The 21168-nt window shown below is 36.8% G+C and overlaps 1 protein-coding gene across 13 annotated transcripts in view; it reads left to right on the forward strand.

Moving 5' to 3' along the window:
• Positions 1-21168, forward strand: part of MEF2C (myocyte enhancer factor 2C) — a 128248-nt gene that overhangs the window by 34417 nt on the left and 72663 nt on the right. For 11 of the 13 annotated variants that reach the window (XM_080373053.1, XM_080373057.1, XM_080373062.1 and 8 more), the window contains one exon: positions 13587-13784. In XM_080373053.1, the coding sequence (XP_080229179.1) occupies positions 13731-13784 (54 nt within the window). In that variant the 5' untranslated portion in view covers positions 13587-13730. The remainder of the gene's footprint in view (positions 1-13586; positions 13785-21168) is intronic. The other 2 variants (XM_080373059.1, XM_080373061.1) reach the window with 1 other exon arrangement.

A 21168-nucleotide genomic window follows, 5' to 3' on the forward strand; every position in this document is an offset into this window, starting at 1 on the left:
TAGTAAAGAAAATGTTGCACTGAAGTTTAGCGTCTTTCTTTTTTGTTTTAAGGAATATCATGCTTACATTTGTTCAGTATGTTAAATAAAAGAAACAGAGAAAACATTCACCACAATGGAAGCAGTATTGCTTTTCATGATAATTGTGCACGTAATCTTATTTTCTACAGCAATTCATTAGAAATATTGAGGTAGAAAGTGTGTGATGTATTTTAATGTTTTTACTCAGAGCCATACTTAGCGGTGAAGATCCAGAAATACAAAAACATGTATTTTAATACAGAGAGAGCAATCTGGTCATAAAATGGATGGAGCATCATCTTTTCAAAAACTGTGTCAAACAATATCAATTACATTGCAATTAATTTAGCAGAACACCACACAGCTCAGCTTTGACCTAAACCAAATGGTGGTAGATAAATCTGTCCCATTTGTTCTTCAGAGAAAAGATGAGGGTTAAATTTCCAGGCAGGTGTTAGAGTTTAGAATAAGAAGAGCCATATGTGTATGGAAGCTACTTTGGCCTCACGAGGCTGGTTTTAATTCGGCTATTTCCCTGGAGTACCACACAATCAATGAGTTCCAAATCCTGGGGCTACCTGCCTTCACGTGAAATCATGGGAGCATTTCTTCACAGCATACTACTGAACATGTGTGGAAAAATTAGAGCAGAAATTAAAGGTAAAAAAAAGGTTGACCTCAGAAGTTGCAAGAGTGTCACGTTTCTTTGAATTTCTGAAATGAAGAGATGATGACTGAGTGGAAATGCGTAAAGAAGAGATGCATTACTATAAGGAGAATTGTAAGCAGTGCAAAACTCATACCATGGGTATTTAATATATTTCTGTAACTGCTGCTTGTTGTAGGCAGTCTTTTAAAGTAAGCATATGTAGGTCATGTGCAGCACAGTGAGAGGCATTGAAGCTAGGTGAATTGAGTCAGGGAGGGGTTCCAAAAGGACAGTTTTGAGCACATTGTCCCTACCTTCAGTGTGTCTATAAAAGTAAATTGACACATTATATCTTGAATTAGTCTACACAATGGCATTCAGTTCCACTTGATAAGATGAGTTTAATTGGCTATAAGAAAATAAAGCAAGGTAAAGGAAGATGTACAAGTGAAAGAGAGGGCTTGGCACTTTATTGGATTTTGAGGCCTGTGAGCCATGTGTCTTAATTGGGGCCAGTTGGGATCACTTAATAATTGCTGTCAGAAGATCAAATTTAATTCTCTTTATAAAAAGACCACAGTGGGATAGAGTTAAACAAATTGTCATCTGAGGTTTCAAATGAACGAAGCTTTAATTAGGTTGATTAGGATGCTGTAAGAGAGAGAGGGTAAGAAACAGGAAATTGATGAATCTGCTGTGTACCATGTTGGACCTTATATGACAGTGCTGTCAAATATCTTTATTTCAAGAAGATATACATTAGCATAAAATGCTATAGTGCTAGAAGAACACATGTATACAAATGCTTGTTTTACCAGATAATTATAACTTCCTGAAATCAGTAATTTTCCACACAGATACTAATATTTTTATGACCATAATCTTGCCCTTAAAATTACTTTTATACATTTTTAAGTCTGCTAAATTATCTTATTTGTTTACACATTCACTGACTATGCCAGGTGAGAATTACAGCATATTTACTGAAAGCCCTCAGAACTTCTGTCTGGTGTCACAGTCACTGTACTTAGGGGTGAACTTGCATGAACAAATCCCCATGTTTCTTATCCCCAAGTTTCCAACAGAGAAACTGAGTAAAAAAATGAAGGTGACATGAAATATTGTTGGCAGAAAAGGGAGCACATCTCAGCCATGTTTGTATCCCAACCATAGATTCAATTATTTACACTGTACTGCCTGCTACTTTTGCCGCAGCTGTCTGTTTCTAAGAATATTTTTTGTCAGAAATCACCTTGCATATCAATAGAGCTCGAAAAATGCCATTTCTGAGAAAACATAATGTACATTCAAGGCCACAAAAGGATTTAGCTAATGTATCTTTGTATTGATTATGTTTTGTTTTGTCTTTTCAGCATGCTTCTAGGACAGTAATAAAATGAGCAATGCTGGCAATGATCTATTTAGAAAAAAAAATGCTCATTCAAGATGAACAGAGACTATCAAGAAAATTGCACTGTATTTCCCTCTGCAAATTAAGCACATTTTATATGTCTGTTTTCTTCTGATATTTGTCAAGGATTTTGACTTTTTGCATTGGCTACTGCCAAATGCAATGTGTTTTGTATGCATAAGAAATAAAATAAATAAAACTAGCTGCATGTGTGTATGGAGTGGTCACAGCTGAGGTTCAGTAGGCAGGGTGTGATGCTTACTTGTGGCTTTTGTAGTGATAGACAGTAGTAGGTATGCCACTGTGGTAAACACCTTCAGTTTCAGTAGAAAATTTGCTTTTACAGGTCTCAAGGTGAGAGCTGTTAGACTCTTAATTCTGTGAAAAATTACAAGAACAAATCCTCATGTGGAAAGTATGAATTAGTTACCTAATATAATTTTCAAAAACTGAATGTGAACTATGATGTGGTTGAATAGCACGCTAAATTAGATGGGGCTATTTATGTCTTTGTAACTTATTCAAGATGGATCTGTAGTATCTGAAGTGCAGTTCTTTTAGCTCTTTATCATATCAGAGCATAACTTCTGAGTGTCCTGTGTATCTTACGTTCCTGCATTCTCTCTCTCTCTTTTCATGTGAATACTGTCAACAGAAATGTATCTATTGCTTGTCCCTTTCTCCACCACTAAAGGCAAAAAAAAACCCAAACCTGTAGAATATTCCACTAAGCCAGAGCAACAGAAAATTCCTTCCTCAACAGACTGCATAAGTCAGTTGTTTCAGGCACCTTTCCCATTTCTTCCCCCGTCAGGCATCTTCTTCTATTGTCTCCCTCATAGCAAATTCCATGTTCTCTTTCCTTCCTTCTAGCCTTGTCTGTTTATGCATTTTCTTCTAGTTCCAAAACCAGTGGGAATCCAGTTTGGATCTTCCTGCATAGATGCCTCTTGTCAAGATACAGCCAGGAGGTAGAAATCAAGTAGCTTCAGTTAAATGAGGGATGGTGTGCTACCTGTAGCAGATATGGCCATATACTTTATCTCCGGATAGTCAGAACCTTCCATTTTTCTAACAGATGCCTCATCCTGAAACCTGCAAAATTCCAGGTATGAGGCACCAGACAATACATGTGCAAGGTTTATTTCCTATAATGTTGCTTAATAAGAGGTATCAGACCTTTGAAATCACAATATAAGCGCTTCTTTGCGATACTGCCACTGTACATTTTTCCTTTTTTTTTAGAACAGATGTGTTTCTTCTTAAATTGTGTGTATTTTGATATCAACCTGTTCTAATTTATGAGCTTTGCCATTAGAAAAAGACATATTTCACAGACAGGGGCAGTTCCTCACCCCTGTTCAGTGAAATGCAGGTGTTTTCATTTTTTTTTATTAGCCTTATTATGTACCTGACATACATTTCATCTTATTTTGTCCTTGGGGAGAAAGAATGTCTGAGTGGGACTGGAAGCATTAATGTAGACTTTTCAGCTGTCATGGTCATTGGGAAGATTGATTTATTTCCCTTGCCTTTTTTTTTTTTTTTTTTTTTTCCCTCCCTCCTCATTTGAAGCCTGCAGCTGTCTCTGAGCAAGCAGTTGAGTTCAGGGAGTGTCATAGTTTTTATACTCATATTTATCATATTAACGTTTGCACAGAATGAATGAAGAGTTAGCAGCTCAGCAGCTCTCTACCATGTTGTGCAGTCTACTTTACATTCCAGAAGAACTATATTTAATTCTTGATGTTTCTGGGAAGGTTAGAAATTAAAGCAAAAAGGGGTGTTTCTAGAACTGGGTATACAAAAGAGAGAAGCAGCACATCTCTGTATCTAATCATTCCTCTCTAGGACATTAATTGCCAGACGAAGGGTGTACTGATCTGAGGTTGCTTTAGAAAACTTAAAAAGCTACTGAAATATGAAAGTTATGTTTTTAGGTCTGTGTTGTAGGAAAACCAACTTCCTGTTTCTGTGGTAGTATAGTTGTATCTGAGATGCTGTAACACCACAAGCAAGAGGTGGTTTCTTGGCAGAGGTAATATGTTTCATTAGACCAGCTTCTATAGCTGGAAAAAAAGGATGAGTTTGGGGTACGCTAAGGATCCAAAGAAGGGCTTGTACACCATAAAGGCAATTTATTTTTTTCCAACTTTGTTAATCTACATTGGATACTAACTCTGCTTACAAAGTTAACTTCTTTTTCGATGCTAGCAATGGACCTGGTCTCATGTTTGCATTCATATAAAGGAGTAGCTACGTATAAAACAATGGAATTCTCTAGGTTTAAAAGTGTATCTGCCTGAGACTCAGTCCATCTTTGACATGTCAGTGATTGCTTCAGTTGACTTGTTGCAGCATACAGGATATATTGGTGGTAAATAAATAAACAGATAGATGTCTAAGACATTAGTCAATCCGTACAGAATCAAATTTTTCAGGCCTGAGTAAGAGAACAGTAAACTACTACATATTTAGCTTGAGAAAGTGGCACATACAGCTTCCAAGGATCTCCCAAGATTTGGTCAGATTTTGTGGAATTTCTGCCTGAAGTCTTCCATGTTTGATTGTTTCAGTTCTCTGGTAGGAAGCTGAACCATGTTGGGGGATAAGCTTAAGAGTTATTGCCCCCTTTTGGCTTGAGTAGCTAGCCACATTCAGGGTATTACAGGTTGTTTCGATTAGGGCAGGGAGACTGACAAGCACTCAAATATTTCCTTAATACTGTTTGTTCGCAAAGATTTCTTATATCTCTAAATGTAGCAAGAACTGAAAATTAATGTCCATTAACAAGTGTTTATGTCTGAGTTGCCTTTCCCATCAGCAGTAATTCCAAAGCCATTTCTCTGTGTCAGTTTTACTTCAGGTCCCTGCATTTTCTATAACTGAGCTCTCCCCCAGTGTCTGTCAATTTTCAGCCTCTCTTCATGGTCACAAATCTCAAACCTCCATAAAATAGTACCCAGCAAAGTTCTTTGCTGCCTTTTATTTAAGTATCCAGGTCCATAAAATCACAGAATTTATGCTTACCGGCAGTAATCTTACCCCTTTCACCTTCTTTCATCTTCAGCCATTACTCAAATTACTCTTAAAATGACAACACCGTGAGCAACACTTCCCAGCCAGAAAAAAATGTTATACCACTTTAATATATTTGTACAGGTTTTCAGTTGAGACATTTCCCATCACTAACCCAAAACAGTTTTACCTTAATTCAGGCTTTACCTTGACAATTTCTGTCACTCACTTTGGTCATGTTGGAAAGGATTCCTTTCATTAACTCCTTCACAATATTTCTACAGGATCTGTTGCCCAGCAGATTCACGTGTTTTCTTCTAATGTGGAACTTATTCATGGCTCGGTTTTTCTTCTCTTAATTTCTACACTTATGTTCCCAGTTCTAAGGTACTGTCATCCTCAATTTTGTCCCTATTCTACCTCCTTAGATGAAACTTCCTAATTTTCATCTTAGTCTTTGAAATATAGCGCTCCCTCCGTTATTTGCTCAATACTTTATAAAGAGCCTTTGGCTTGCTACTGTGTTTTGTCCTGCTTATCCGTGCCACAAAATTATCTTTCTAGAAGCTATCTCTTTTCTCTAAAAACTTCCTGAGTTTATTTTGCAAACATGTAAGGTATGCCTTTTCAAAATATGATTATTAGGTTTCTATACTAAAAATCCTTGTTCCTCCACACAGAGATGAAACAGTGGTGCAGTACAGACCTAGAAGAGCAGAATGTGGCTTGTGTTGCTAAACACAGATAGGTATGATTACGGTGCCCTTCAAGTGAGAAAAGGGAGGATCCTGTGTCAGAGTGTGTAAAATTCCTCTGGAGATTGTTGGATGAAGAGGAAAGAGACCGGGTCTGTGTAGACCTGAACAAGTTCACCCACTTTACACAAAATTTAATTATCTTCTCCATCTACCCCGTCTATTGCTTCAAGACAGATCATTGACCATAGTGCAGATACTGCTGTCTCCAGCTCTCTTCTCTAAGTCTGCATACCAAGATTCCTTGCATTTCTACAATTCAGCAAATTATAAGCAGAAAGTAATCAAAAATCTTTTCTAGTAACAAGGAATCATTTTGAGAATCAATCCTTACTTTCTCCAGTAGAAAACAATCTAAAATTGTCTGCCACTGGTATTGACGTTGCCAAGCACTTGTGCCCAGGTTCAGACTGTGATTTTATATTGCAGTAGATGGCTTTTTCCAATACCTGGAGTTGTCCCCTGAATCTTAAAAGCCTTTGTGGGAATTTATGTTTCTCGCCACAGACTTCCTCATATACAAGCACTAGTAACAAATCTGTAAATCTAGATCTAACCACAACCAGAGACTGCTTTCGGGTGATGCAATTGACTTGACTCTAGAGATCTTAGACTTTTCGTGTAATAAGCTAACATTCTTCTTCAAAGCCCTTTGTGTATAAGACTGCTCCCAAACTGTAAGCACTAGTATCTTACCTGCTATTAACGAAGTCTTTAAATACAGGTAGACTAAGATGAGAGTAGTTCCAAGAAACCTTTTGAACACACAAGTTACTAAATCATACTCTGTTGACCACTGAAATTCTTCCTCTTCTCTCCGGCTCAGAAAACGACTGAATTTGTAAAACACCTTTCCAGATATTTATTGTGTATCTATTAACTATAATGCAATCCAATTGAATCATTAGCCAAAAACTCTCAAGACTCCTAGCTGAAATTGCAGCAGTCCAATTTCCCTACTCCATTTTCAGACAGGTTCCCATTCCTAGTCACTGTCTCTTTTTCAGACCAATTAAGTGATTCAGTTTTCAGTCCTTTATTTTTTCCCTTGTATTATTAGCTTGTCTGATTCAATAAAGTGTTGTGCTTCAGCCAGTCTCCCAGGCACTTCAAGGATCCTATTCCGTATTTATTGGTCAGAGTCCCATTATGTCTGTCTAGCTGCCAAAGGTATATCATGAACCTCATCACAAACCTGTAAACTTTTTCTTCATGCTATTTGCTTTCCATTTTTTTTCAAGTGGGTGATGCATAGACACTGAAATATCACCCGCTCGTCACTGTAGATTTAAAATCAACTTTTCAAAGTATGATTTTTAGCGTTTCACTTAATTGCTTTCCTTGAAATAAGCATTAGCATCTGCTTTCCTTCCTTTACAAATCAAATATTCTTCACCTAGTCTTCAAAAATATTGTAGATAGCTGAGTCTTCCTTTCTTCATCAAGCATAGCAAACACATATCTCTTCTTACTGGCCTGCAGGCAATCAGTTTTCATCTAGATTGCCAGTGGTTGCTTCCTCTTTTGGTGCGCCACTGCAAGGAATGACTCACATCTGTGGCAAATGCCACAATCACTTGGAAGGCCTTTGGCCTCCTATCGTGAATCTTTATCAGCACGTCCAGGTTTGGTGTAACATGTATGTACTAGTGAGAAAACCCTCCTTCACCATGCCTGATGGATGACTCTCAGCACACCCTCTGGAAGGTAAGCTGAAGTCACTCCTTTCCTTTTCATACAAGCATGGACCAGCATAAATCGATAGGTGGCTACAGATTGGGTATTCAGGGTCTGGATAACTGAGGCTTTTGAAAAGCAGGGTCTGTGGCATGATGAAGGAGGACTACTACTACGAATTAGCATCTTCTCTGCTATTTTGGCAATGATGCTTACCTTGCCCAAAAAATCTTTTCAGGGGAACTTTGCAAAACAATAGCGAGTGAAACTTTCCCATCCACGTTGCATAAGCTCTTGCTCCTGAGATAACTTGGTAGTGTATTGGAGTTGTAAGCCACCCTGACCACAGTTCTGTGATGCAAAGGAGATGAAGCATTCTTGCAACTAGTCCTCAGTAGTGTTTAACTCCAAATTCTAAAAAAATCACAGTGCTAGGTATTCTTATGCCTCTTCCTTTTAGGCATACAAATAATGGTATTGATTACAAGACAGTAACTTGGCTGAAAGAGAGGTATTTTCAGCAATTCATTTCTACATTGTCAGTGTTAATAGGAATATGTTAAAATATAAATGTGAAAAGCAAAGAAGATATATCTCCTGAAGTTCAGACTTAAACACATTCTGCTATTCTTTACAAACAAAAAAACAAATAAATAAATAAATGGAGCATCAGTTGGAGTAATCCTGCAAGTTCAGCAGATGCTTTCAAAATCAGTAGTAAAAATAGTGGAATATGAATTCAGATCAAGTGATTCAAGTTTTCTCTAAAACTTTAAATTGACTGCATCTATGATTTTGATCTTGCAGTTTGCAAGTTTGTGAACATTTTACTCCTGCCTTGATGCAGAATTTCATTGCCTTTGGATTGTTCTCTGTTATAAATTAGACTCACGCTAGAAATCAAGAATCAGGTTAGATAAATTAAAAGATGAATAAGCTTGGGTAGGTAAAGATTACAAATACTATTTTTTTTTATGTACAGGCTTTTTCAGTTTGGCATACTCTCTCCCTTTGTAGTATTTCATCTGTTACATGACATCCATTATGGCTTAAATGTTTGTTTTATACTTCCTGCAGCAAAATGCATGATCTCTTGAGAGTTAAATTTAGTAGATTAAAATGAACTCCCTTCCAATCTTTTCATGTGGCAGCCTGCCCATAAGATCAAAACACATAAATGTAGGTTATGTTTAATTTCTAAATCAGTGTTGTGGACAGATGTTTGAAACCTTAAGATTACTCAGATTCGTTTGTTGCATGGCTTTCTGCCTGGATAACCATACTGTAGATCGTGCCATTTCTGCTTTACTGATGTATCGCTGTGGTGATGACATGTATAATTTTTTCATAACCTTTCTGTTAATGGACCAAACCGTGTCTTCTCTAATGACCAAACCACACTGAACGTGAAGGACCACTTCTATCTTTGATGTCAACTGATTTCAGTTGGATGACATTAGAGCTGATCGTTGGTTTCACACTTTTCTGTATTTCTTCAACTTTATCCAGCTCAAGATGACAGACCCCAAAAGACTGATGTCTTTATTTGATGAAGGATGCCCAGCTGTTTCTTTACTGTGTGGCTGCCTTTGTCTGTATAGGGAACACAGTCAGCTAGGGCTTTTACAGAAAATGTTTGAGTGACCATTTTATTTGAATATATGTTCCCTGCTGTTCATGGTTATGTTGAATTTTTTGCAGCTAGTTTTTGATCAGAAAAGTAGCTGATGTGTTCTTACTCAGTACATTTAGATTTTCATTTAGAATCTGATTCAAAACTCTTTTGAGTAAACAGGTTTGCATGAAAAGATTTCATAGATCTTTGAAGTTACTTTAATTTATCAAGATAAGAATGGTAAGAGAATGGGCACAGCATTTTTTGGTTTGCTTCCTTTACGTCAGGATAATACAAAAAGTTCAGTTTGGTTCTTTAGCCTTAACCTAATTAATCCGCTCAGAACGCAAGCTGCATAACGAACAGCACAGGGACATCTTTACAGCAAGTTTGTTTCTTTTGTAAAGCAACCATGAAAATGCTAAACTGTAGCACATTTTAACTTAGTTTTTCTCTGGCTGCCTTCTTGTTTATAAATTAAATATTTTGACTCTCCTGTTTTAATATTCCTTATTGCCCCCAGTGTGACTGTTCAAAGAACTCTCTGTCTGGGGTGTTGCAGCAGAGCAGATTCAGACAGTTCTGCTCGGAGAAGGAAGTGGAGAGTTTTGGTTCCCATTTTGCACTTCTGGAACAGTTTAGGGAAGGAAGCACCTTTACACCTTTTATTGTTCGTGGTTGCTGACATCACATCCTTCCCTGACCGCTCTGTGCGTGTTTCCTGCCATTCTGTCAAGATTCTTCTGTGTTGCAGAGAAGGGGTGGTGGGTGTGCATGTGTGTGTGTATGTGCACACGTGTGTATGTGCCTGTGTGTGAAAGTACGAAAGACAGGAGCAGTCATTTGTCCATTAGCTCTTTTCCCTTCTCAAGGCTCAGATTAATCTTCTGTCAGCTACCGCTGCCTCTGCCAAATCATATAGTCAACAGAAGCCCGCCAAAAATGAAGTTCCTCTTTTTGTAAGCAGTCTGGGTTTGGGTTTTTTTTATGTTTGGGTTTGCAAAAAGAAAAAATGCTGAAGACTGTAACACCATAGCATGTAACTATGTGTTTCTTTAAGTACAGTTTGTTTGCATGTGACCGTGTCATTAAGTCGGAAGGTTTCTTTTATGTGGAGCCTCACTTCAACAAAGCTTCTGCAATTATTTTAAGTTCCTTCTTAGATTCTTGTGGATAATGAAAGCCTGCAGTAGTATTTGAGTTTCATTGTACCTTCACTTTTTCTAGCTAGTGTGCTTTATCAGTGTTAGGGAAATACAGTTTCTCAGTTAACATGACCTTTAAATATCTAATACTGTAATCCTTGATCCTGCAAGAATTTTCAAAAAGTATTGAGAACACTGGTGAAGGTCCTAAAGCATCCATGGGGATTTGTTGGTTTCCAGAGTTTTTTACGTTCTGTTTGACTCGGAAGTCAACAGCCTTTGAAGGTTATAGCCTTGATTATATGTCTTGATTCACTCATCTGAATCTAATTGACTTGGAATCGACCCAGCTACCTGCTCTCTATATATATTAATGAAATTAATAGAATGATAGGCAGACACATAGCAAGAATAGCATGTGAAGCAGTATGTGTTGATACCTATGTATGTGTAAAGGAGTAAGCCAGATATAGAGAATATCCCCATTTCTTTTGAATAGCAGAAAAAACTGCAGAAATTACTTTTTAAAAGGGAAATAACTTTCCTAGAAAAATTGAAAGGCTTTTGTTTGAAATTAGACTTGTAAGCAAAAAGCGAACAGGAAAGTGATCATTTTCATCCATGTAAGAAATCTTAACCCGCTGCCTGTTGAAGCAAATTTATATTTCTTTGCAAGTTGTATGTTGGATACATATGACTTAGCACGTCCCGTCTTCTCCTTCAGGTTGTCTCGGGCTGTATGATAATATCTAACAACCAAACAGTCCTTGCCCACTTTCAACTTTATTTTCTCGCACATCTGTTTTTCCACTTAAAACTATTGTAGTTAGTGGATTGCTACAGGTAATGAAAAACAAAATTCTGCTCACCCAGTGTTGCATGAATTATTTCAAGATAATTTTTTGTACAACATAGGAAATTTAAGTGCGCTGACTTTAAAATGGCTGTAAAAGCTTTTGTTGTTTGAAGACCAGTCTTAAATGTGGAACTGAAAAGTGTGTGGGAGGGACTTCAACATACTGCTGCTCCACGAAGATTTTTGTCCTTCCTGGTAGATTTTCTCAGTATTCACGATTTTTCTGAGCTCGCTCAGCACCAGCATCTTGATCTGCAAAGCAGCTCTCATCCTTGCTAACCTGTCACCAATGCTCTAATCTGTCCACCCTGACTTTCCACCTTGCAGTGAATAAGAGCTTAGGCAGGCGTAGTTCTGTAAGCCGATAGTGCCACTGGCTTCAGCTGAATGAAAGGAAAGGAAGATGTTCCATATGCATTTGCTGTGGATTAGCGTATTGGCTTACCTTACAGAGAAAGCCTATAAGACTCCTTTGGGTCCTGCATGTGCATGGGAAACACCACTCTAACTTGCTCTTTGTATCGGAGGTAAGACTATAGGAAAAACAGGAAAGAGACCCAGTCCGAGGAAATTTAAAACTGTTTCTAAAAATAGGCTGGGTTTGTTTGTCAACACTGAATATCAGATAAGACCGTCTCCTAGCTTTGTTTGGAAAAAAAAGGTTTATAGATACCTTTAATCAATTTATTTCAAAGTTCTAGACTTCTAATTTTTTTTGTTGCAAATATGATCAAGGGCCTTTGTGTCTTTTTAAGCAGTGAGAAGCTGAACTGTTTTCTAACAAGTAAAAAGCAGCAAAAAAATTTTGCAGCCTTTTACACTTTATTATGCTGGCAATTTGAATTGTTCTGTGTTCTGCCTTATGGTAACAATTTAGGCATATATAAATCTGCCTAGCAAATAATATAAGAAGTCATTCATGTACAGAAAAGTAAGTATTAAACGTGAACATTTGTTTTGCCCAGCATATTATTTATATCATAGTGGATAGTCAGAGAACTCAGACTGACTGCCTGTTTGTTAACTTATTTTTTTCTTAGAGCGATAAAACACTCGAGCAGCTTAAAGTTTAATGTATGCAAAGAAAATCAAGAGAGAATTGAAGATTGGAATGAGTAAGGTCTAGCTTTTCTACCTCAGTAGCTTTGAATCAGAGCCAAATAATGGATTAAGTGGCCAGGACATCAGCTTAGTGTTACGTAACATATTGTGAGAATTTATCAGGTTGGCTGCAAGACTACAAGCTTAAAATAAATAAGGAAACACCAGCCTCTCTTCTAAAATTACTAAATTCTTATTTCCAAGACAGTATTTTTAAGACATGATGGATCTAACATAAAGATTTTTAAATATCATTCTAAATTAATCTTGTTCAGATTTTTTTTTCACTTCTGTATTTTAAAGAACTCTGTGCTGATATGTAAATAAAAAAATAAGGTGAACAAAGGTTAAAAGGGAAAACCATGCATCTTTTACTTTAGTGCTAGACTAAACATCATTTATGTATTTTCTTCTATTTCTATCAAGTTTTTTACTACTAAAGATGCTTTGCATAGGATAGAAATTGATTTTGTGATTTATGATATTTTGTGAAATATGGAACATGTACTGCATTACGTATTTTTACATATTGCGCCTAGCTGTCCTTGGTTTTGTGACAGGCACAGTATTGTAAAGTTCAGAGAGCTAGTATTAGTGCCTTGCTAAAACTGTGAAAATATTTTTCAAAACGTTCTTAAATTATCATCTGTCCCTATTATTCTGTGCTGTATAGCTATTTGTGCAGGAATTTTTATAAGGAAAGACATACGTGTTTGCTAGTTATAGATCATTTGTCAGAATGTTTTAGAATCTGCTTTGAAATGAAATGAGGGAAAATGCACCACTCTTCAAGTATCTTTAGCAGTACTTGCACTAATCTATATTCTTATAGAATAAAGTTTAAAATTTTGGATTTAAAGTAGTTGACATCTCTCATATATCAAGTAACACTTTAATAAAGGTCCATCCTATTTGCATAATGAGGGACATTATCACCTCTGCTGTCAAAACACAAGATTGTTTTCTCTTCAGAAATGAATTAGCTGGCCTACTTAGCATACATAGGTACAGAAAGGTTCATTAACTCTCTGATTTAGGTAATTTTTCATATTAGAGCAGTGAGTGATATTTAAAACTAGAGACACCTAATTCCATTAAAATTTTGGCAATGTGTATTTCAGTCCTTTGTTTCCTGATACTTTGGTGGATTTGTCCATAAAAAGAAGCTTTTGAATTAAAATATCGTTTCTCTAGCATTACTTATTTTATAGATGCAGTATTTTTTTATTATAATTTACTTGTACACTAAATTATAAGGATGCTTGGTCAGCTCTGTATAATAGCTTCCATCTAGTTATCAATTTTAGTACTAACATTTGATTTCCTTTTGGTGTTTAGCAGGAACGGATGCAGGGGACTGTGAACTGAGTAGTGCAAGTGCTGAAGAAGGAGGTTTGTTTTGAGGAAACGGGAAAGAGGAAGAAAAGAGAAGGGAAAAATACATAATTTTAAGGAAGAAGGAGAGAAAAAAAAACGGGGACTATGGGGAGAAAAAAGATTCAGATTACAAGGATTATGGATGAACGTAACAGACAGGTGAGTAGCAAAAAGTACCATGTTTGCACATCATATTGTATTTCTAAGGTGACTTATAAGTGATTAAAAAGAGCATAACTTTGTGTACACATACATATACACAATACATGGAAAATTATCAAACAAAAAGTACTTATGGAAACAACCAGAAACCTCACACACAGTTTTTTTCAAATTTAGTAACATGCATTGTTAGGAATTTATTAGTTGAGGCCTTGATTCTACAAAGACTGATGTGTGTGCTGTACTTTGTACCCCCTCTGCCCTCACTTTGACTTCGGTGTATTATAGACATGGTTAAGCACATCTGCAAGTTGTTACAGGATACAGGCTTTTAGTACTGTGTTTTGAGAACTATTATAATAGGAGTTTACTTGCATGAGGACGTGCCTTTAAATTCATAGACCCAAATTATGTATGTTTCTACATGTTTGCAGTGTTCTTGGTTTTACCCTTTGCATATAAAAATGACGCTACTTCAAAAAAAAAAAAAATCATCTTTCCCTGTCTGAATTTTAAAGAGAATTTGAGTTGCCTAACACATTCTAAAACCCACATACAATAATATTGGCATGTTGTAGTTATGAAACAAAGTCTCCATTACTGTCGTTATGGCTAAATAGGTCCGGCAGGAATGGTTAATTAATTATTACCACTGCTTTAGATAAAATGGCTGAGTAGCTGTCACATATGATCAACACTATCTCTGCTATTCAAAATATCACCATAAATTACAGAAACTGCTTTCCTGTTTCCAGAAAAATAAAATTCAACAATTGGCATCTTAAAATAAAATCAGTGAAAAGCTGCTGTTGTTTACATTTGATGTAAATGGATGAATGTTTTGTTGAAACTGGTGATTCACAAGTGTGAGAAACTCTCCATAAAATTATTTAACACTATGATTAGCGTTCTTTATACATGTGCCTGCAATTTAGGAGTAGTCTTCAGTAGCTGTTTTTGAAGAACTTGTTAGTGAGTTACTCTTCATATACTTAGGTTGGTTTTTAAGAGGTTACGTTGTTAAGTCCTCAAGGATTTCATAAAGCAGTAAAAAACTCAGCCTAGGCATAACAATAAATGATATTCTTTAAATCCACTTTCCAAGAATTTCTGAGTTTTGTATTAGTAGTCCCTTGTGTTCTCCATGGAAGAAAATAACGTATAAAAGAAAAATTATATTTATGATGGAGACATTTTGTGATTTCCCTAAAGGTTGCCTATTGCTGTGGGCCAAGCCAAAAAAGCAATAATTCTATCAACATAAAACTATCACAGTATTTATTTTAATTGGTTTATAGCTTGGCATTAAAATTGGATTTGAATTATTGAATTAATTTGTCCTTAAACATTAAGACATTAGTTGTTTGGAACTTGCCCATACTACCATGGTTTCTTTTTGAAGTGAACCTCAATTATTTTGTAAATGAAGCTGCAAAATTTTGCCATTTAGTAACAGTTCATACAATAGCTCCAGTGTCAACTTGCTTACTTAAATACAGGATTTACGGATAACTTAATCCCCAGTTTTGTCAGAGATATCTTTCAAGAGGCTGAATTTACTTTAAAAAAGGAAGGCAGCTAGTCTTCCAAGACATTCACAGTAGAGTTCCAAGACTTCTAGCACCAGCTTTCAGAACCAATAATTATGAATGAAAGTATAATAACGGTAGTGTTGGTGAGGCTGTGAGGCTGAAGGCATAGATTTATGTTACTTTACACTCCACATAGTATAATTGGCTTGATTCTTGCTTGATTCTGCTTTTCATTTCTACTAATATATTGAAACATAATTTAGAAAGTGTTTCTACTGGGTTTATCCTCTTTGCGTTTAGTGCCCTGATTTAAAGCTCAGTGAAGCCATTGAAAAGATTTCCATTGATTCATTTGGACTGTGGGTCCGCACTGTTTAGTTGTAGTGATATCTATGTGATTAAAAACAACTGGATTTTCAGTAACAGCTGATTGATCATGTAACCATTTGCATGAGATGTATTATTTCACAAGCCTTAGTGTTTCTTAATATGTATTCCATGAGCTATTGCTGCTTTGCTGAAGCTGCATCAGTTTGTTTTCCAACTTACACACTTCCAGTAATCTTAAAATAGTAAATGGATTATATTCCTATATTATTTTATTGTTTGATGACATAAATATATTTAAACACACAGAAAAGATTAAAAGGTTGCACCAGGGGAAATAATGGGTAGAAGTTTTTTATTAACAACATTAAGATACAAGCTGAAGCACAGTTCCACGAAGCTTATTTGTAGCGCCATTTATCATGGTATGGATGGAGACTCTCCTGTTTTCTTTCTTACCTCACCAAAAAGGTGTTTGCAAGAACAGCAGGAAATCTGTTGACTTGAAACTGCTCTTATTTAGACTCAGTGCAGGGCATGTTAGATGGGAATATGATATACATGGATAGTGCATCCTTAGCTGTTTTCAAGCACATAAATTCTCTGCAGGACAGCACATGCAGGGAAAAAATAGGTGGGACACATATGGAATGAGGGGATACAGCAATAGTTTAATTCTTCTGCCCTCTCCCAGTGCAAAGGTAAATCTGTTTGGATAATAGAGATTCGGCAAAAGGGTTTCAGTTGTTACAAGGCCTGTGGAAGGTGATTTCTGTCCTTGTCTTTTCCACTTGCTCAGTGTCCTGACTAGCTATTTACATTAACTGTTGAATGGAGTACTTGTTCTATCAGTATAACAGCTGTTTTCTTCCACACTGCTGTCTGCTATTGCAGGAGGCTCCCCTACTGTTCAGAGTACTCGTCTGAGTGGATTGGGGAGGACAAAAATAGTGCTGACCTTCCTTCAAGAGGATTTCTTCTGACCAAGTCTAGCTGGTTGGATTTGTCTACTTTAGTGACCATGCTTTGTAAGCTGAAACTGCCTGGAGTCAGATGTCTGGCTGCAGATCTCATAGAAATATGCATATAGGGTTATGGGGATATGATCTGAACTTTTCCAAAAACTATTTGAAACTTTGACATTTAGGGGTAAGCTAAAGGAGAACTACTGCAACCCAGATATTAAAGGCCTGCTCCTTTTACCCTGGGCTGCAAAAGAGCTCCGCCATTCACTTCAGTGAGTGCAGAATTCAGGCTTTTAACATTAATTTAATGTTGTTTCATGTGAGCTGCCAGTTGGCTGCATTTTTCTGGCCCTCATAGTTACTGTGTGGTGACAAAGGTGGCAAGCATGTTTGGATCTTTGAGTGGTCACAGATTCTCTCCAGTTCCGAAAGGATCAGAAAGGGTCATCTGAAAAATTCACTTTCACTTTGCTTTTAGCCACAGGGAGAAGGAGTATGAACAACTTCCAGGGGTAGATTAAACGTGTATTTAATTGTGTAGTTCCATTACCTTGACGATATTAAATGGAAATCAAAACTAAAAGAATTCTGTTAGAAGCAGCCGATGTGACCATTCTTTTTATTATTGCGACACTGGATAATAAAGCCTTCATTAATGTGGAATGAATCTCTGGTAGTGTCACCAAGGCTTATGAGATTGTCATAGCCTTGTCAACAGCCCATTCAAGTGGGCTGCATACTTGATATTAGTTGCACCACCAACAGAAGAGATAGCCAAAAATATTAGCATGGACATCTGACATTCAAAGCTCCTGACTGCTACAAGTTCTTTGTGCAGAAATTTCAATCAGGCAGACTGGAGTGAAGATTCTGTGAAGAATTCTGGGTTGTTTAAAGCAAAAAAGAAAAGAGGAAGGACATCTGCAAAAGCATGGGTGAACTTTATTTTCATGTGTTTTCTTAATATTAAGAAATAATTCAACTAGCTCTGTTATGATCAACACATGAAGGAAAAATTGCATTCATCCCCCTCAGAAAAATCCTTATATTTTTTTCTATTTGTTTTTCATCAGTTTGAAATATTTCATTAATTTTAATGAAAGCCTTTTGTGGTCTTCTGTAGACTGGGAACATCTGAAACTCACTTTGCAACAGTCCAGGCAGGGCTGCCCAGGCCTAAAATAAATAGGTGTAATGACATAAATGATATTGTATTACTGTTATACAAGGTCACTTACAAAATATCATATTAAATCCATGGTCTGTGAGCTAAATCCTGAGGTGCATTGACCCAGTAACGAGGGCATCTTGACCCAATGACATTCTCGTATCAGGTCCGGAACACCATCTTGCTTTTAATCCACTCTTTTCTAGTTAGTATTAAGAAATATCAGGTCTTACATTAGCAATCCACCATATTTTTTTTTTGCTCCTCTGATCATCTTGCTCGTTAGTTCTGCATTTTTTTTTCCTGTTTGTGAAGCACGCTGTTGTCAGATTCACAGTTAAAACAGTGCTGAGCTTAGCTAGTGATTCTGCATACTGTTTAAAACATCTCTTTCAATTTGTAATGAGCTGCTGGGAGTTTAAGTGTTATTAAATACCACAGGAAGTGTAGACTTAAATATTAACGTGCTTAAACAGTAAGACACCCTTTTTAAAGTGTCATGTCTATGTAATTCTATGGGATATGACAGTAACAAATACTTGCTGTTTTAACTTTTTCATGCATAGACTTTTTACCATTCTTTGATTCCAGCAAATCTGTAAACCGAGACTTACTGCAGTTATCAGCTCAATAGAGAACAAATTAAAGCAGATAAGTAAAGTGAGGTTATGGGGCAGGGGAAGAATATCCTGGAGGGAAATGACCGTTTGCAGGAAGACCTAGATTTGTTCTACTGACTTCGATACCTAATGCTGCTAGTTTCAAAACTAATTTCAGCCTCATGTATCTATTTTTATCTGTGTTTCAGCTCTATTAAAAAGGAAAGAGGCTATCAGCTGAATCAGAAACTCCCCTGTAGGAAGAGTCTTGCATATTAATGCTAACATGAGCACCAGTTAGATAGATAGAAAACTTTTTCCACCAGTTTCCTGATATTTTTAGTCTTCCCTCCTGAAGTGTCTTCATTTTATCCAAGATTTGAGATTCTATGATTTTTTCCATAGGGAAATGTTTTCATATGAAAACATAACTGCTTAACTATGCAACTAAGCATCATCCTGTTCAATGAACCTTTGCCTTAAACTGTCACATACTTTTTATCTATCGATTTTTACTTTTATCTTTCACATCACATACTTTTTATCAATTCACATATTTGAATTCCTTCTCTTGCTTACATTAAATTGCACACAATAAGACATATACTTGGAAAACAGCATTACAGTTAGCTACTTGGTCCTGGTTTTTTTTCAGAGGAAAAGTTAGGTTTCTTTAAGCAAAGAATACACCCCAAATTTTCATGACTCCTAAATTGCAGTGGTCTGTACAGCTCTGGCAGAACTTTCCACATTATGCCAGGCTACCTGAGAAGCAAAGTTTTAAGGGAGCTGCTGAACTGAGCCGTGAATTTCTAGAATGCATTATATTTAAGGTTAAGTGTGCTTGTATTACAAATGTATGTTCTGAGCATAATTTAGAGTGAATTAGCATAAGGTAAATATTTAGGTCAAATTACTTTTAATTTGAAGTGTGAGCAAGAAGCCTAAGTAAAGAGAGTGCAGCCGTGAATGAGGCATCTGCCAACGCAGCAGAGCTGAAAACCAGTGCAGACGCAGACACAGCCCTGCTGTCTTGCAAGGAATGGTTTGGAAAGCCCTGGGGGAGAAAGAGCTGGAGGTGGGAAGCAGAACTGAAGCCATTGTGGAGAGGAAGAAGTTACACTCTTCCTGTTATGACAGGAAATGCAGACAAATGTGCTTCCTGACCATTTGCTCAGCAGGGAATGAAATATTCTTTGACCTTTACCTTATGAACATTTTAGCAGCACAGAACTAGTAAACATGTTTTTTACCCTAAACATCTATTTGTACCTGCCAGAACTGATGATAGCATACTGAAAAAAGTAAGTTGACTTTCTTGTATATTGTATAAGCCACTGTGTTTTTGCTAGAGATTGTTTTTTGCCTAAAATACGTAGGTATCTGCACATCTACATATAATGGACTTTATCTTATCTCTCCAATTCAACAAAAGGATATGAAGTATTGGCGATTAACCATTATTATTCTTGCATCCCTCTCTGGTTTTAGTTCTTGATTAGTAAATTAAAGGGGGAAGCATATTGATACTGCCTAACCTACTAATTTCTGAGTTGCTATATCATCTGTTAATTAACACATCTTCCAATTATCCCTCCTCTCTTTACTTACAAAGAAAAAACCTCATATGAGAGATCCACCATCCTGTGTTGGGTCTGGGCAGATTCAATAATATCTCTATTCTCTGATTGGTCTTTATGGACTAATATACTAAAAATGGGCCATAACACAGAAGTACAAACCCTTCTTTTTTATACAGATTAATCATGAACATTTTATTTGTTATAGCCATAATTTTAGGGCATCCTACTTAGAACTCCTCTTTATCTGGACTATTGAGCAAGCTGTAGCTCAATACGCTTGAGGCTTTCTGGGACAATAGCTCTTTTACCAGCATAAATCACTGCTGTCTCATCCCTGTAAATTACGCTGGAGGGTTGTAAGAACATGGAAGCAGGCTGCTGAAGGTTCTGCACTGCTCCTTAAAGGGTCTTTCATTTAATATGGCATGCCCAGCTATTGCATAAAGGAAGGTTTGTCCGGAGTGAATCCTGCACTGGTGCTGCTTCCCAGTCTGGTTGTGGGTTACTCTACAGATTGTTGCAGCCAGGCTTCTTCATATGACAAACAGATCTAAACAGAAATCAAATAGGAGGAAGGGGAAGAGCAAATACAACAAGGGCTGATGCCTCTCCAGTAGTTATCTGGGGTTTCAGCATATGACAGGATTCGGTGCCTGGCAGCGACGTTTTGGTCAAGAGCCCCTTGGCTCACACATAGCCAATTTGACTTTATTGTGTTTGAAGTTAGGTAGATTGCTCATGTAGCACCTCATAATTGTCACACTGTATCTACCATACTTGCTCTGGTCCCTGTGTCATAAATTTAGCCATTCCAGATGAAATAAAGACAAACAGAACAATATTTCTTCTTGACCAAGCAATGCCAGTATCACATACTTCTGTGCATCAGCGGTCCCTGTTTTTCACTAGTCATTCATACATGTTTAATGGCAGGAAATGTATATTATGTGCAAATTCCCTGTTTCTCTCATTTTCCTATGTCAACAGCTATATATCTTTATAATCAGGATAGGAAGAAGTAAGGGGAACACTGATATTTTGCCATTGGCTGGACTGAATTGCTTGAAAGATTACAGGACTGCTACTTTGAAAACATAAAATGTTAGTACGTGTGCTGTGACTGCTGGTGACAAATACGGAGTCCTGTTATGGTTCAGCCTCTCAGAGTGTGTGAGATTTCAGAAAAAGTACTAGAAGGGCCTGAATG

This window comes from Falco punctatus, assembly GCF_963210335.1.
Source record: "Falco punctatus genome assembly, chromosome: Z".
NCBI lineage: Eukaryota > Metazoa > Chordata > Aves > Falconiformes > Falconidae > Falco > Falco punctatus.